The sequence below is a fragment of the Chelonoidis abingdonii genome, chromosome 9, assembly GCF_003597395.2.
Source record: "Chelonoidis abingdonii isolate Lonesome George chromosome 9, CheloAbing_2.0, whole genome shotgun sequence".
NCBI classification, from domain to species: Eukaryota; Metazoa; Chordata; order Testudines; family Testudinidae; genus Chelonoidis; species Chelonoidis abingdonii.
This window is the reverse complement of record NC_133777.1, coordinates 32,295,214-32,310,625: the sequence shown is the minus strand read 5'-3', so window position 1 is coordinate 32,310,625 and position 15,412 is coordinate 32,295,214. Positions and strand designations below refer to the sequence as shown.

The 15,412-nt window shown below is 49.0% G+C and overlaps 1 protein-coding gene across 3 annotated transcripts in view; it reads left to right on the top strand.

The window, feature by feature from the left end:
• Positions 1 to 15,412, top strand: part of CCDC78 (coiled-coil domain containing 78) — a 56,740-nt gene that overhangs the window by 3,803 nt on the left and 37,525 nt on the right. For 2 of the 3 annotated variants that reach the window (XM_075069315.1, XM_075069316.1), the window contains exons 5-10: positions 1,416 to 1,589; positions 1,669 to 1,719; positions 3,627 to 3,715; positions 4,515 to 4,593; positions 5,489 to 5,614; positions 6,851 to 7,062. In XM_075069315.1, coding sequence (XP_074925416.1) covers positions 1,416 to 1,589; positions 1,669 to 1,719; positions 3,627 to 3,715; positions 4,515 to 4,593; positions 5,489 to 5,614; positions 6,851 to 7,062 — 731 coding nt within the window. The remainder of the gene's footprint in view (positions 1 to 1,415; positions 1,590 to 1,668; positions 1,720 to 3,626; positions 3,716 to 4,514; positions 4,594 to 5,488; positions 5,615 to 6,850; positions 7,063 to 15,412) is intronic. The other variant, XM_075069317.1, reaches the window with a different exon arrangement.

The following is a 15,412-nucleotide window of genomic DNA, read 5'->3' as shown; positions in this document are numbered from 1 at the left end:
TTAGCAAATTTGTTGTAAATCCTCTTTCAAGTCAGTTAATCTGTGGTAAAGAGAACGGGGATGTTGTTACGATGAACATCTTATTTCATACTTTACATTTCAAACCCTCTACCTCTTTTTCCTTCTTTTCTTTGTCTTTAACAAAAGGTTAAAAAAAATTTTAATGATGCGTTTTGCCATAGTACTAAGCAGGCTGAAATCTCTGTATACCAAACCCAGATCTTGTTTAACACCATTTAATGTTGGACAGTGACTGCGTTAACACCTTTGGCCCATATATTCCATCTAAATCAATACAACATTTCTTCTGATTTACCGGAGGGTGCTGTGGGGTTCTTCAGGGACATTGGGAGGTTGTGCAACTTCCTCAAAATAGCCCTATGCAAATCTTGGTCCTATCTCTCTGTAGCTATCCACATAAAGCAAGATCTCATGTAGTCTTTCTTTTTCATGGGAGCTCCTGTCAGCTTTTACAGCTGTATCTCTCATCTGTTTGTCAGTTTCTCTTTTCTCCTCCCATCACTGCCTCAGCCCACCCTATGCTATCTTTTGATTACTCATTATTGAAATGGATGACTAAGGTTACCAAAGCGTCACATCCTCCAGGATTCAGCGAATTGGTAACAATTACTCAATCTTGTCCCCAGTCAAAAACCCCATCAAAGTTTTGTTATTTAATCCTCCCTGGAGACATGAATTCCCTCAATATTCACTCCAGATCCCCTGTAACTGAGCCTTTCTAGTTGAGATGCTTTTTATCCTTCCAAAATGTGTCAACTTCCTACTGGCACTGCGTTGAATCTGAATGGCTAGGTGGTGCTGTGGGTTAATCTACTTCTGGAGGTCTGTGTTCAGCTATAATAAAGATCAAAAATGAAATGACTTAGGTGGCATCAGCCTAGTTCCTAGGCGATATCTGTCCATTTTTTGTAACACCATTCAATTTGGTCAGGAAAAGTCCAGGACTGGAATAGTAAGGGACACTGCAGGTCAGGAGTGAGGGGCATTGGCAGAGCTGAGGGGGCAGGGGAGAGGATTAGCAGGAGGATCTGCAAGTCCTGAATGAGGTGCACTGGCAGAGCTGTGTGAGGGCTCCAGAACTGGAATAGCATGGATGCTGCAGGGGAGAATTAAGGGACATTGGCAGAGCTGTGTAAGGAAAAAAATCACACGGCAACACCTGTGCTTTCTCTAGCTGGTTCTAGTTAATGGTACCAGCCCTGCCTTTTCATGAGAATTAAATAGTTCGCCACCATATTCAGACACGTAAGAGAAAAAATCTGCATCCAAAGGGATAAAAATGAATGCTTTGTGTATATAAATAACTGCATGTGCATGCTGAATAATATACACTAAGAGCTGGAGAGGGGAAAGCTTAAGAAATGAAACAGTTCCCATCTTGTTTTAATTTGCAGGTTGCTAAGAATGAAGAGCTGAGCATAGAGCTGCTAAACCTGGTCAACACCAGGAGCTCCCTTCCTCAGTCATGGAGTAACTACTCCCCGTCCCAAGCACTGGCCAATGAAACCTCGGCCGAGCTGGAAAGGGTGCGGGCTGTGGTCCACCGCCTCTCTGCCCGGAAAGTGAAGGTATGGACTTGTCTGTTGTCCTTGCTTTCGCCAAGAGATCAGAATATGACCACTGCCCTGTTCTGTTTTTTGAAATCAGCCGGAAGATATAGTTGCCTCTGAACACGAACGTCGAAAACTGGAGAGACATGTGAGTGTGGAACACTGCATGTGTATCTGAGCTGTATACTTTTGTGATTATTTATTGTGTGGGGTTCATCCTCCCTGCTCACCCTTCCCCCATGCAAAACATCTGTCAAACTGAATTTGGAGAATTGCCTACAACAGGGGTCTCAAACACGCAGCCCGCGAGGTTATCTTCTGTGTCCCACAAGCTCCTCGTGGCCTTCCCACCCTCCCCCAGCATTTACCTAGAGCAGCTCCGGTCCAACGTGCACCGGGGGCAGGGTAGGCTCCCTGCCTGCCTGCCCTGCCCCCACGCCACTCCGGGAAGCGGACAGAACCTGGGGAAGGAGAGGAGCAGGGGTGTGTGTTGATGTTGCTTCAGGCACCGACCCCAGCAGCTCTCATTGGCAGTTCCCTGTTCCTGGCTAATGGGAGATGCTGGGGGCAGTGCCTGAAGCAACAGCAACACACACTCCTGCTCCTCTCCTCTCCCCCACGTTCCAACCGCTTCCTGGAGTGGCACAGGGGCAGGGCAGGCAGGCCAGGAGCCTGCCCTGCCCCGATGCGTGCCAGGCCAGAGCCTGCCCCCCAAACCCCTCTTGCAGTCGAACCCCCTGCCCTGAGCCCCCTGCCTTACCCCTCCTGCACCTCACACCCGAACTCCCTGCCCAAGCCCCTTGCTGCACCCCTCCTGCACCTCGACCCCCTGCTGCACCCTTCATCCCTCCTGCATCCCAGACCCCTCCTGCACTCCCTGGGGGCAGGAAGGGAGCAGAGTTAGGGTGGGCATTTTGGGAAAGGGGCTGGAATGGGGGCAGGGAAGGAGTGGGAAGAGGTGGGGCAGGGGTGGGACCTCATGGAAGGGGTGGAGTGGGGGCAGGGCTGAGGGAGGTGTCAGTAGTGCAGCCCTCGGGCCAATGTACTAGTCCTCATGTGGCCCTCATGGTCATTTTGAGTTTGAGACCCCTGGCCTACACCTAGTTTCTTGAGTGCTGTATAGTTATGAAATGGCATGTACTCTCTCTTCAGGTTGTTTGTTAGAAAACTGGATCTGCATTGTTTTATACAGTGACTTCTGCAAGGAGAGGCTGCGACTGGAGCTTCCCTCAGCCATTTTCATTGGGCAGATATAGACAAGAGTTTTAAAGGAAGTGGGTCTGTGTTACCTGCTATGTGCGTGTTCACCATAATCTCACAGAAGAGTTGGCGCAGTGGTAGCACCTCTGCACTGCTGTGCAGGAGACTTGGGTTCAAACCTCCATCCCATTCTCTTGCCCCCAGCACTGGGACAGCTGCACAATCAATCCACATAGTATCCCACTGGAGAAAAAAGAGCATAGAAATCACTGAAGTCAAGTGAACTATGCCTGCTTACATCAGCAATGTATTCTGCTGATGTCTCAAATTGCTAAACAGTGAACTCTTTGGCTAGTTAAGGAAGCATTAGCCTTCATTCCTTCGCTGAATGGATGGTGTGAATGAGGTGGCTCTTGAGAGTTCTGCTAGGGACACAGATGGCCCCCTGGAGGTGGGGTGATGGGCTGGAATAGCCTCTTGCCTCAGTTGCATCGTCATTTGTGTGATATTGACTAGTGCTTCAATACCCACCATTCCGTTTCTCATGGTAAACTGACCCTCCTATCCACATCTCAGTGTGATTCCACTCTTAGTGTGATGACACCTATGCAACCAGGATAGATTTAACACAACCTTCCTATTGTATTAGCTGTATTGTAGTGTATTAGCTGCTCCCTATTCAGTCTGCCCTTTTCCCTGCATTTCATTTCGCCCCCGTTAGCACACATCTTCCCAGCGAGTGGCAATCCGTTAAGTAACTGATAATTTTTTCTCATTCTCAGTGAGCTTTCTCTGCAGTTCCGTCATTCTCGCTGCACGATGCCTTTCATCTTCCCATTCATTCTTGTCTTTTAGTTGCTTGGAAACCAGGATCACCTAAAAGCTGAGATTGAAAAGATGAAGCAAACGTACGACTCTCAGCAACAGAAGCTGGAACAGAGGGTGTGAGTGTTTGAGGCCATCCCACCCCCTAGTACAGTTGTCTGCCTGGCCCCGCGCACTGGAATATCTCAGCCTCACCAACATGAACAAATTGAATAGCATCCCCATTTTACAACTAGAGACCAGAAGCACAGAGATAAAGCCTAGGAGTCTCAAGGGGCCCTGTGGCTTCTAGGTGCCTGTCTCCTATTGAAGTGGGAAGTGGGATTTGGGTCCCTAAATCCCTGATGCCCCTTTGAAAATTGGAGCCTAACTGACATGTCCAGGATTACACAGAGAGTCTGTGGCAGAGCATGAACTGAGCCCAGGTCTCCTGATTCCCTGTGTCTTGAGTGTATGATAATTCTTCCTTCCATCAATAGGCAGAGACTGAGGAGCTCAGCCCATGCTAGGGGAAAGGCTGGTTCTAGAGGGGGTTTGCTGTCCCTTTCACATTAACAGGCTTGGGATGAAATTTGCCTTTGGTTTCAAGTGAACTGAGTTTTATGGTCTTAGCCTAGCATACAGTAGTCCACAGTTGGCACTATCTACTTAGGAGATACCTGTACCTGAATATCAGACTTGTTTGGGCTGCTCAGCCTTGAGGACATAAATTGGCAAAGTTGCATGTTTTGTGGGGTAGGACAGGTGCATAGCTCCTGTCTATGCTTTTTATGGCTCTAATCAATTCTATTGGTTCCTTGCCTTAAGTACTACAGTGTGCCAAATGGCCTGGACAGTATTCTGGGCCAATGGAGCAGCCATTGATGAATGAGCACCTCGGTGATTAAAGTAAACATGTACCCTGTTCTGTGTATGCAGGGAGGCAATGGGGAAGGAGCTGCAACAGTCCAAGAGAGTGATTCGCAATACTCAGCACAAACTGGTGGAACAATCAGTGGTAAGATCCCTAGGACCCATCCTCTGACACTGTGACTCACCTAGATTGTCAGCTGCTTCTTTGGTTGTACAGCACCATACACTAGCAACTTGGCGCCAGTAGCAAGATGAGTGAGGCTGTGATCTGGATGTCTCCCTTCCATGAAGTCTTGTCAGCATCTCATTCTGCAGGGGGACTTGATCAATCTCGACTTCTGTTTCTGATAATAGGGTCAGACTATATCAAGGAGAAACGCCTGTGTTCAGCACATTTGTGTAGCACTATGGAACAGGGCCAGCTCATCCTTCATGGATGTGTCAAGTTTTGTGCTTCTGTCTCTAGGAAGCCAGAAACTGCCAGTTCCTCTGGATAAATGAACCCCCTTAGTACCTGGAAGATTCCGTTCTTCAATACTAAGGGGCTATGTAAATGAGTTACTGAGTCTTAGTCCAATTCTTAGTTATTGAACAGCTCTGTGCCTCAGTTTCCCTATCTATAAAATAGAGGCAATAAGAATTTCCTCCCTCACAAGGTTCTGAGGCTTCATTCCACAATGCTTGTAAAGTGTTTTGAGATCAGAAGAGGGAAGGTGCCAATGAAGTGCGCATTTGGTGCCCAGATTCTTTAGGGGATGGGCAGCATAGAAATATGTGCAGTAAACATTTCTTGGGCTGTTCTTAGATGATAACAGAATCTTCCCTCCCTCTCTGCCCCTTATGAACTGTCTCTTGTGGTCCCTTTTGCCCTGCTTTTGAATAGTGCCCCTTTCCTGGGGAAGTGGACTGTCTGAAAGTAAAGTTTCTGAGTTAACCTTTCGTTTCCTAATGAATACTAGTGATTAAAGCTCAACTGGCCAATAGAAGGCTCAGGGAAGAGCCTGATTCCTTGGGGTGACTGTATGCTTCCTGTGCTGTAGGTTCTGCTTACCTCTCAGAGCCAGCTCAAAGAGGTGGAGGTTGAGAATTCCCAACTGCAACTTCAGCTGAAGGAACTGAATGAGGAATATCGCTGTCGTCTTACTCAGTACATCAAGGACCTGGCGGTGAGGATCCCTGCCATGTATGGGCATCTGCATTTCCTTTCTTCGGGTTTAGTTATTCCTTCTAGTTTTACAGGGCAGACATTTGAGTTTGGATACGGCCCACTGCTCTCAAACCACTGCTGTTTCCCTCTTTGACCTGCAGGCTAGTGGAACATGCAGTGCAGTAATACCACTCTGTCTGGTGGCTGCCCCCTCTTTATGAAAGTCTAACTGTACATTGCATGTGTTCTGATTGCAGCCCATGAGTCTGGGGGCAGGAGTACCCAAATCATTCCCTGCCCCAGATTTCCCATGTGACAGCCCAGAACAATCACCGAGTCTCTGCCATGTCTTTCTCTGTCACGTTATTTTAATTGCACGTTCATTTTATTTATTATGGCTACTTTTCAATTGGTTTCTAAACCCAGTACCCTGGAAGTCTCTCTCAGCAGGCCACTTTTGGTTTCACAATGTGCTGACTCCATGGTCTGTGGTAAAAGAATCCTCCTTTTGTTCCTCCGGGAAGAACCACTGACACCCTGCATGATCCATGACCCCTTCACCTTTCCTGCTGTATCACAGAATCTTGTAACATGAGTGGCCTAAGGTTATTATGGGAATTCACTTCTCTGGCATGCAACCAGTCTTGCAGAGAATCACTGAGGACTCACAGCATTGCAGAAGTGTCAAACTTCATGGCATAGGACCTACACTGATCCCTGAGTACATTCTGCAGGACAGTTCATTGAGAAAAATTGGCCATATCTTGGAAGAAATCTGCTAGTCTTTCCACCCTAGGTAGCAGTACAGAGTCTTTGCCAACAGCTCCAAGAGATCACAGTGTGGTGATGGATCAAGAGAACAACTGAAGGGAACCTTTGCTAAGAAGAACACTTCCGTTTCTAATAAGAGCTCTGTAATTTTCTGAACAAACAAAGAGTCAAAGATAGTGTAGCCTAATGGAGTGAGCAGAGGAATAGAAGCCAGCACTCCCACCTCTGCCACTGACTGTGTTTCCAAGGCATTAATGTCTCTGTGCCTCATTTTCCCTACTTGCTGGATGCTAGTTAGTTTGTACTGCACTTACTAACTGGAAAGTGCTGTAAATGTTAAGCATTTTGATGATGATGTGCTCTCCTGTGTACCTCCATGCAGGACAGGGAGTAGCCATCCTAATACATTATTTGAGTGTCTTAGAAAACAGCCATTCGGTGTCCAGCAGTCTGCTTGAGCTGATTTCCTTCTCTGTGTTTAAAGGAATATATGGACAGCAAATCAAATGCTTCTAAGGGGCCTAACACAGTACCAGCAGACCATGCTTACATGAAGCGCTTTGTGGATGGCATGCTGAAGGACATCCGGGCCGCCCATAAATCTCGGGAGGAGCAGCTGGCTGGAGCTGTGCGTAGTTACAAGAAGCGCATGCAGAACCTTGTCAAGAGGCATGAAAACCTGCTGATTGCTTATAGGTAGGTCAGGAGGCTTTTGAGTCTTTTCTGTAACCATGAAAGGTCATCATCCCTCTAAAGCACCCAGGTAAGAATGACTGCTTAGAACAACTTGGGCTCTATAATCCTTCAGAGCAACACCACACCATCCTCCATTAATGGTGGAGAGGCAACCAGAGGCTAGTGATTAGAGCGGAGAATTTGTGGTCTGGAGACTTGGGTTCTGTTTTTGACTTGCCAAACACTCTCTTGAAAATCAGGAGCAAAGTGTCTCAACTTATGCAGCTCAAATTGGGACTCTTCTCAAAATTCAGGCATTCTTTGTGCCTTAGTTTCCCCCTATGTAAAATGTAATTAAGACACTTGCTAACCTTTGTAAAGCTCTATAGACAAGAGGTGCAGTACAAATGCACAGCACTTACCATATATACTCATTCATAAGATGAATATTTTTGGTAAAAAAGTGATGCATCAAAGAGAGGGGGGTTGGCTTATAAACAGGTCTACACCAAAATTTGATTATTTTAAACTCTATGGACTCATTGAATTGAATATCTAATACGTGGTTTTGTTTACTTGGAGCATCTGCAGTCATGGAGCCCCTCAGCTCCCATTGGCTGGGAACGGCGAACTGCAGCCACAGGGAACTGAGGGGCTCCATGCCTGCAGACGCTCCAAGTAAACAAAACATCCCACCAGCAGCTTACCCCGACAGGCCGGGAGCCAAAGTTTGCGGACTCATTTATTGATGTCAGCACAGCAGCCTTTTAAAGTTGCAAAGGCTTTGTTTAATGGACTAGATTGGCTTGAAATAGACTCCATAAGTCTCGAGCCAATATAAAAATATAACGTGCAGAATCGATGGAATCTCTAAAAAAATTGAAATAGCCTATTATCGTAAAATATCAAGGTTGGAAGGGACCTCAGGAGGCTATCTAGTCCAACCCCCTGCTCAAAGTAGGACCAATCCCCAGACAGATTTTTGCCCCAGATCCCTAAATGGCCCTGCAAGGATTGAACTCACAACCTGGGGTTTAGCAGGCCAATGCTCAAACCACTGAGCTACCCCCCTTTTCAGACATGCTAATCTCCAGGGCTGCTTTGAAATAAATAAAGAATAATCATAATTTGACAGTGATAAAGCAGGTGACATTCCTATATAAAGTTCTACAAAATCTATAACTACAATAATAATAATCTATTTTCATACTAGTATTTAAAAAGAACAACGGTGAAATCAAAAGAAAAGTCTTATCATGCAGCGCTCAAATTTAAAGTTGTTGAATATGCAGAAGCAAACAATTGCGCCACTGCTTGTGAATTCTGTATCAATGAAAAGCAAGTAAGAGAATGGTGAAAAAATAAAACAACACTAAAAGACATGCCAAGAAGTGAGAAAAAATGTCCAACAAGGTGCACTTCATTTCCTGAGCTGGAGAAAGATCTCAATAATTGGGTTGTTGAATGTCGACAAAATGGGTGCATTGTCACTAGAACTGGAAATTGTCTGCGTGCTCTGCAAATGTTGAAAGACAACAAATACAAGTCAGTAAAGCCATCAGCGTTTGTCACATCGGCGGGTGGTATCCTCGCTTCATGAACCATCATGATCTCTCTTCATCAGGAGACAAAGCGCAAAAGCTGCCTACAGATCTGGAAGAAAAATCGAATCTTTCCAAAGGTTTATTATAAAATATCAAAAGGAATATGCATTTGAACTGTCACAAATAGGAAATATGAACAAAACACCAATGACACCTGTTATCGTTTTGTTGCACGGGATATCAAATGTTTGTGAAAATGCAGTTTTAATGAACTGGCCATGAAAAAAATCCATTTTACGGTAGTGTCGGTTCCCTCCCTACTCTGAACTGTAGGGTACAGACATGGGGACCCACATGAAAGACCGCCTAATCTTATTTCTACCAGCTTAGGATAAACACTTCCCAAGGTGCGGATCCTTGTACCTTGCATTAGGTAATGCTGCCACCACCAAGTGATTCAAACAAACCATTTAGGGAGGGCCACTTGGAGCCCTACCTTCCCCAAATATCCGTCCAAGTCTCTAAACACCTTTTCATGGGCAGGCTTGAGAATAATCCCCCAAGCCCCTACACCCCCTTTCCTGGAGAGGCTTGAGAATAATATCCTTACCAATTGGTACAGGTTAACACAGCCCAAAACTCTTGGATCTTAAAACAATGAAAAATTAATTAGGTTCTTAAAGAAAAATTTTAATTTAAAGAAAAAAGGTGAAAGGAGCACGTCTGGAAGATTAGAATGGAAGATAATCTCGCAGGCAATCAGATTAAAAACACAGAGGGTTTCCCTCTGGACAAAACTTTGAAGTTACAAAAAGAAAACCAGGAATACCCTCCCTCTCAGCACAGAGAAAATTAACAAGCCAAAATAAAAGTAAATCTAACATATTTCCTTGCTAAATACTTACTAACTCACACTATAGGAGTTGGATTGCTTGCTTCTTTGATCTTGCTCCAGCCAAAGCTGCACGCACGACTGCCCTGATTTGAAAGTATCTTGTTCCCTTATTGGTCCTTTTGGGTCAGGTGACAGCCAGATACTTGAGCATCTTCTTCAAGTGATTGCTCATGTGTATTCCACAGTAGGTGTGTGTGCTCGCCACGTGCACCAGTGCTGTAAGTTTTTCCCTTAGCAGTACCCACAGTGGGGGAGCATCGCTGCGACCCCTAGAGTGGCACCTCTATATCATGCTGTAAGGGGAGCTGCGCACTCCCCTCACCCTCAGTTCCTTCTTGCCGCCAGTGAAGGTAGTCGGAACTTCATGCTCCAGCTCTGCTGAAGCACTTCTAGCCTTAGTAGTACAACTCTTCTTCCTAGATTGCTTTTCTAGTTAGTTGCCTGGCTTGGGGCATGCCCCATGCCCCAGGCTTCAAGTCGTGTGACTCCTGTCACAGTTCTATGCCCAGAAGCAACCCACACTGTGTGTCTTTGCTATCTGGGCGAGACTCATGTAAGTGAGCGCTGTAAAATCTGCAGATCGTTCAAGTCTCCAACGAAGCGGGAAAGAAATATGACTCCGGGCCCTGCTAAAGGAGTTGGCATTGGCTCCGGCACTGGCACGCCAACCTGACTCGGTGCTGGCACTGCGTCATCAGTGCAGAGCAAGGCTCCATCCACCAGTTGGCACCGCTCCCCTGCCAAGAAGCAAGGGAAGACTCAGCAGCACTGAGAGAAGGATGGTGGTAAGGCCAGACCCAAGTTGGGCAGCCCATGATCCCCCTCAGGAACCAGACCTCCGACTCACGCTCAGTGGAGTAGTCCGGTCCTGTCTGCACGTGCCTTTCCTGTGTTGAGGATGCCGGAGGCAGCACAGGCAGCACATGACATCCTCGCCCTTCCGGTGCCAGGTGCGCCGCCTGAGGCGGGCCCCTGATCCTGAGGGAAGCCACTGCTGGGAGCTCATCAACTCTCCCCAGTGCGGCATAGCCCCCATTCCAAGGACGTGATACCTACCTGTTCCAAGGGGCCATCCTGGAGCCCACACCAGACTTCCACTCTGTTGGCCGATTTGCCTGAGAGGGAGTCTTGAGGGTCCTCCACTACCCACAGAGGTTGCAGGCACCAAGACAAGAGGCGTCGATGCTCCTCTTCCCACTGAAGCTGTAGGAGCAGATCTCGACACCATTGGCACCGACACTCAGATTCAAGTGTTCGCTTCAACAGACGTCATGCTCAGAATGCCCCTCGACCATCATCGGCACCCAGGCGTCGTAGCCATGGTTGCTGGGGGGAATCTAGAAGCAGCACCTCAGACAGGTACACATCTTCATTGAGGTCTCAATCTCGAGGTCGGCACTAACATGGCCGTGGATGCTCCCAACGCTCATATGGCACCATGTGTTCCTCAGCAACTTCAGCTTCGGCACCCAGCCGCCCATCCCCAGGCCGCGATCAAGCGGCTCCGCTCGGTCTCCAAGAAAATCAGTGGCAAGGGGCACCTTGGCAAGGGCAATGGTGTCAGTGGGCACCGTGGCCCCAATTACCTACACCGGTGAGACCCCATTCAGTGGCCAGGGCATCACAGGTGCATTCTACATCCCTGCCTCGGCACTGGGAAAAGTCAACTGGTACCAAACCAGTAGCACCGCACCCGGGCTCGGACTTGGGGGTTGAACCACAGGTACTGCGTGACACCCTGGGGGCAGAACCAGTCCCCTCACCAGTACTGAAGAAATTCATAGCAGTGCCACCATCTGCCCTTCAGCAAGATTTTTAAGGCTCACCAAGAGCTCCTTAAGCGGGTGGCCTCGAATCTCCAGCTTCAGGCTCAGGAGATGGAGGAGCCATCGGACACCCTGTTCAATGTATTGTCCTCCTCGGCGCTGGGCCGTGCAGCCCTACCTATCCACCGGGGGGTGGCCAACATATCAACTTCACTTTGGTGAACCCCGATCTCCTTGACACCTATTTCTAAAAAGGCAGAGAGAAAGTATTTTGTGCCAGCACCTGTCACACAACTCTCTGGTGGTGGAGTCTGTACACCACCGAGAGAGGCATGGTCAACCTACGCCCACCCCCAACGATAAAGACACCAGGAGACTGGATACCTTTGGCAGGAAGGTTTATTCATTGGCGAGCTTCCAGCTCAAGGTGGCAAATCACCAAGCCCTACTGAGCTAGTATGATTTTAACTTATGAGCGTCCCTGCCAAAGTTTGAACCCCTTCTCTGGGAAAGGGACAAGAGGGAGTTCAGAGCCTTGGCTGACGAAGGAGCGGTGGGGGCGAAAGCAACTCTTCAAGCGGCTTCGGACATGGTGGATACAGCGGCCCGTTTGATATCCTCGGCCATTTCCATGTGCAGGGCATTGGGGCTGTCCGCGGAGTCCCAGTCCCTCATGCAGGAGCTACCCTTCGACGGGAAAGACCTGTTTGCGGATCAGACAGACATCTGTCTGCATGGCATGAAAGACTCCTGCACCACCCTGCAGAATCTGGGCCTATATGTCCCGCCAGCAAAGGACAAACCCAGGCCGCAGACATTGGCCCCTCCAGCTAGAGGCAGATGTGAGCCCTTACCTAAGAGGCCGAGGGAGCAGAGACACAGGTCCCAGCGCCAGTCCCGCTCGGCCCTGTGACCTGACCCCTCAAAGGGGAAGAAGCGCTTTTGATTCTTTGTGGGGGGACACCGGGCCTGTTGCCAGGGAAACCCCCCAGTTAATAAAGATTTTATGTTCTGCAACCATTTATCTGCCTTTCAAGTGCAATGGTCCCATATAATGTCGGACCAGTGGGTCCTCAGCACCATTTCTAAGGGCTACATGTTGCAATTTGCTTCGCTGCCCTCCTCCAGCTCCTAGAGGTCCCCGGGGACCCAGAGCATGCCCTCCTTTTAGACCAGGAGGTGACACGCCACGTCACCCTGAGCACGGTGGAGAAGGTACCTTGGGAATTCCAGGGCAGAGGGTTTTATTCCCAGTATTTCCTGATTCCAAAGGCAAAAGGCGGGCTCAAGCCCATCCTCGACCTGCGGAACCTCAACCAATTTATGGTCCATTACAAGTTCTATATGGTTTCCCTGGCCTCTATTATTCCATCCCTAGACCCAGGGAATTGGTTCGCAGCCCTGGACCTCCAGTATGCATATTTCCACATCTATATTTTTGAGGATCACAGGTCCTTCCTCCACTTCCAGGTAGGGCAGGACCACTACTAGTTTACGGTCCTTCCCTTTGGCCTCTCCACGGCCTCCAGGGTTTTTACCAAATGCATGGTGGTAGTGGCAGCCCACCTCAGGAACGGGCTGCAAATTTTCCCTTACCTGGATGATTGGCTACTCAAGGGCAAGTCTTGGTCCCAGGTGCGGGCCCAGATGGAATTTCTGCTGGCCACTTGCAAGAGTCTAGGCCTATTGGTGAACGAGGACAAGTCCACATTAGTGCCAGTTCAGTGCATACACTTCATAGGAGCGCTGTTAGACTCCGTGGTGGCCACGGCCTCTCTCTCACCCGGGATAGGTTTGAGGCACTCAGAAGTCTCATAGCTTTAGTCACAGCCTTCCCCGAGATGACAGCAAGGGTGTGCCTTCAAATCTTAGGCCACATGGCAGCATGCACCTCTGTGGTGCGACATGCCAGGCTCAGAATGAGGCCCCTCCAACTCTGGCTGGCCTCCCAATATTCCCAGGCCAGGGATGACCTGGACAAGGTGATCATGTTACCTCCCAATGTAGTGGCCAACCTGCAATCGTGGTCCCTCCCGAGCAACATGTTACAAGGGATTCCCTTCCGAGAGACCCCTCTCTCACTAGATCTGGTGTCGGCCACCTTGGACCTGGGATGAGGAGCCCATACAGGGAGCTTCCAAACCCAGGGCAGATGATCGACCTCAGAATTGTCCCTGCACATAAACATCAGTGAACTCAGGGCGGTGCACCTGGCATGCATAACTTTCAGCCTACACCTGTGGGGAAAGATGGTCAGAGTCCTCACGGACAATATGGCCACGATGTATTATATCAACAGGCGGGGGCACGTGTTCTTCGGCATTGTACCAGGAAGCTCTGGACCTATGGGAATTCTGCATAGCCCATGATATCTCTCTGAGGGCTTTTCACCTACCCAACACTCGCAATATGCGAGCTGATCACCTCATCAGGGTTTTCTCCCATCAATACGAGTGGTCACTCCACTGAGAGATCGCTCGGCATCTCTTCCGAGAGTGGGGAGCTCCCCAGGTAGATCTCTTTGCTACTGTGCAGAATCGTCTCTGCCCCCAGTTCTGCTCCAGAGCCAGGGTGGGCAGGGGGGCGATCTCAGATGCGTTCCTGATTCAGTGGTTGGGCCACCTGTTCTATGCCTTTCAACTATTTCCCATGATAGGCAAGGTCTTACAAAAAGTGAAGGCAGACAGGTTGAGGGTTATCCTCATAGCCCCAGATTTGGCCTGGCAATATTGGTATGGAACCCTCCTGCAGCTTCTAGCATCCCCCCCCCCCCCCCGCGCAGGCTGCCGCTTCTGCCGGATCTCCTCTCCCAGGAGGGGGGATGCCTCCTCCATGCCAACCTGACCGCGCTTCATCTGACAGCGTGGCTGCTCCATGATTAGACAAGGAGAAAGGGAGGTGTTCAGAGGATGACAGGCAAGTTCTGCTGGAAAGCAGAAAGGCGGCCACACGACGGACCTACCTGGCCAAATGGTCTAGGTTCTCTAGGTGGGTGAGAGAAAGGGGTACTTCCCCATCATCTGCATTGCTCCAACACATTCTCGATTATCTCCTGTCCCTTAGGACCCAGGGGCTAGCTCCCACCTCGGTCAGGATACACTTAGCGGTCATTTTGGCTTTCCACCCTCCGGTGCATGGTCACTCGGTATTTTCCCATCACATGACATCCTGGTTTTTTAAAGGACTGGATCGGGCACTCTCTTACGCCAAGCCCCTGGTCCCACTATGGGACCTGAACCTAGTGCTCTCCCACTTCATAGGTCCCCCTTTTGAACCCTTGGCCACGTGTTCCTGATCCCACTTATCATGGAAGGCGATCAACTCAGCCTGCCGTGTCTCAGAGCTTATGGCTCTAACCTCAGAACCCCCGTATACAGTCTTCCACAGGGATAAGGTCCAGCTTTGCCCACACCCTGCTTTTCTGCCAAAGGTGGTCTCGATTTTTCGTATGGATCAGGACATTTTCCGTCCGATACTCTATCTCAAGCCCCATTCCTCTGACGAGGAACGACGCCTACAGATGCTAGATGGGCATAGGGTGCTGGCCTTTTACCTAGAGCAAACCAGGCCATTCTGGAAATCCCTGCAACTTTTCGTTGTATCGGCCGAACACATGAGGGGCAACCAGTTTCTACCTAGCAAATTTCCCGCTGGATCACGTCGTGCATACACACGTTACAACCTGGCAGGGATTCCCCTGCTGCCTATCGTGAAGATGCATTCTAAGAGAGCTCAGGCCTCGTCGGCTGCCTATGTATCTCACGTCCCCATGCAGGACATTTGTAGAGCTGCCACATGGTCCTCTGTCCACACCTTTTCATCGCACTATGCCATCGTCTCCCAAACATGAGATAACGCCAGGTTTGGTAAGGCGGTACTCCATCCTGGAAACCCTAGGAGACCATCTACAAGTTTTTGGAAGGTGGCAGGTGCATTTCGCAGCCTGAAAGGGAGCACATTAAATTCATACATCCCTGCATGGGTGATGAAGGCTGACTTTTCCTTGGCAGGTTCATCTAGCAGTACTTGCCAGTACCCCTTGGTTAAGTCTAAGGTAGAGATGAACTGGGCACGTCCCAGTTTCTCCAATAGCTCGTCTATGTGGGGCATTGGATAGTTGTCTGAGCAAGTTACAGCATTTAGTTTATGATAGTCCACGCAAAAGC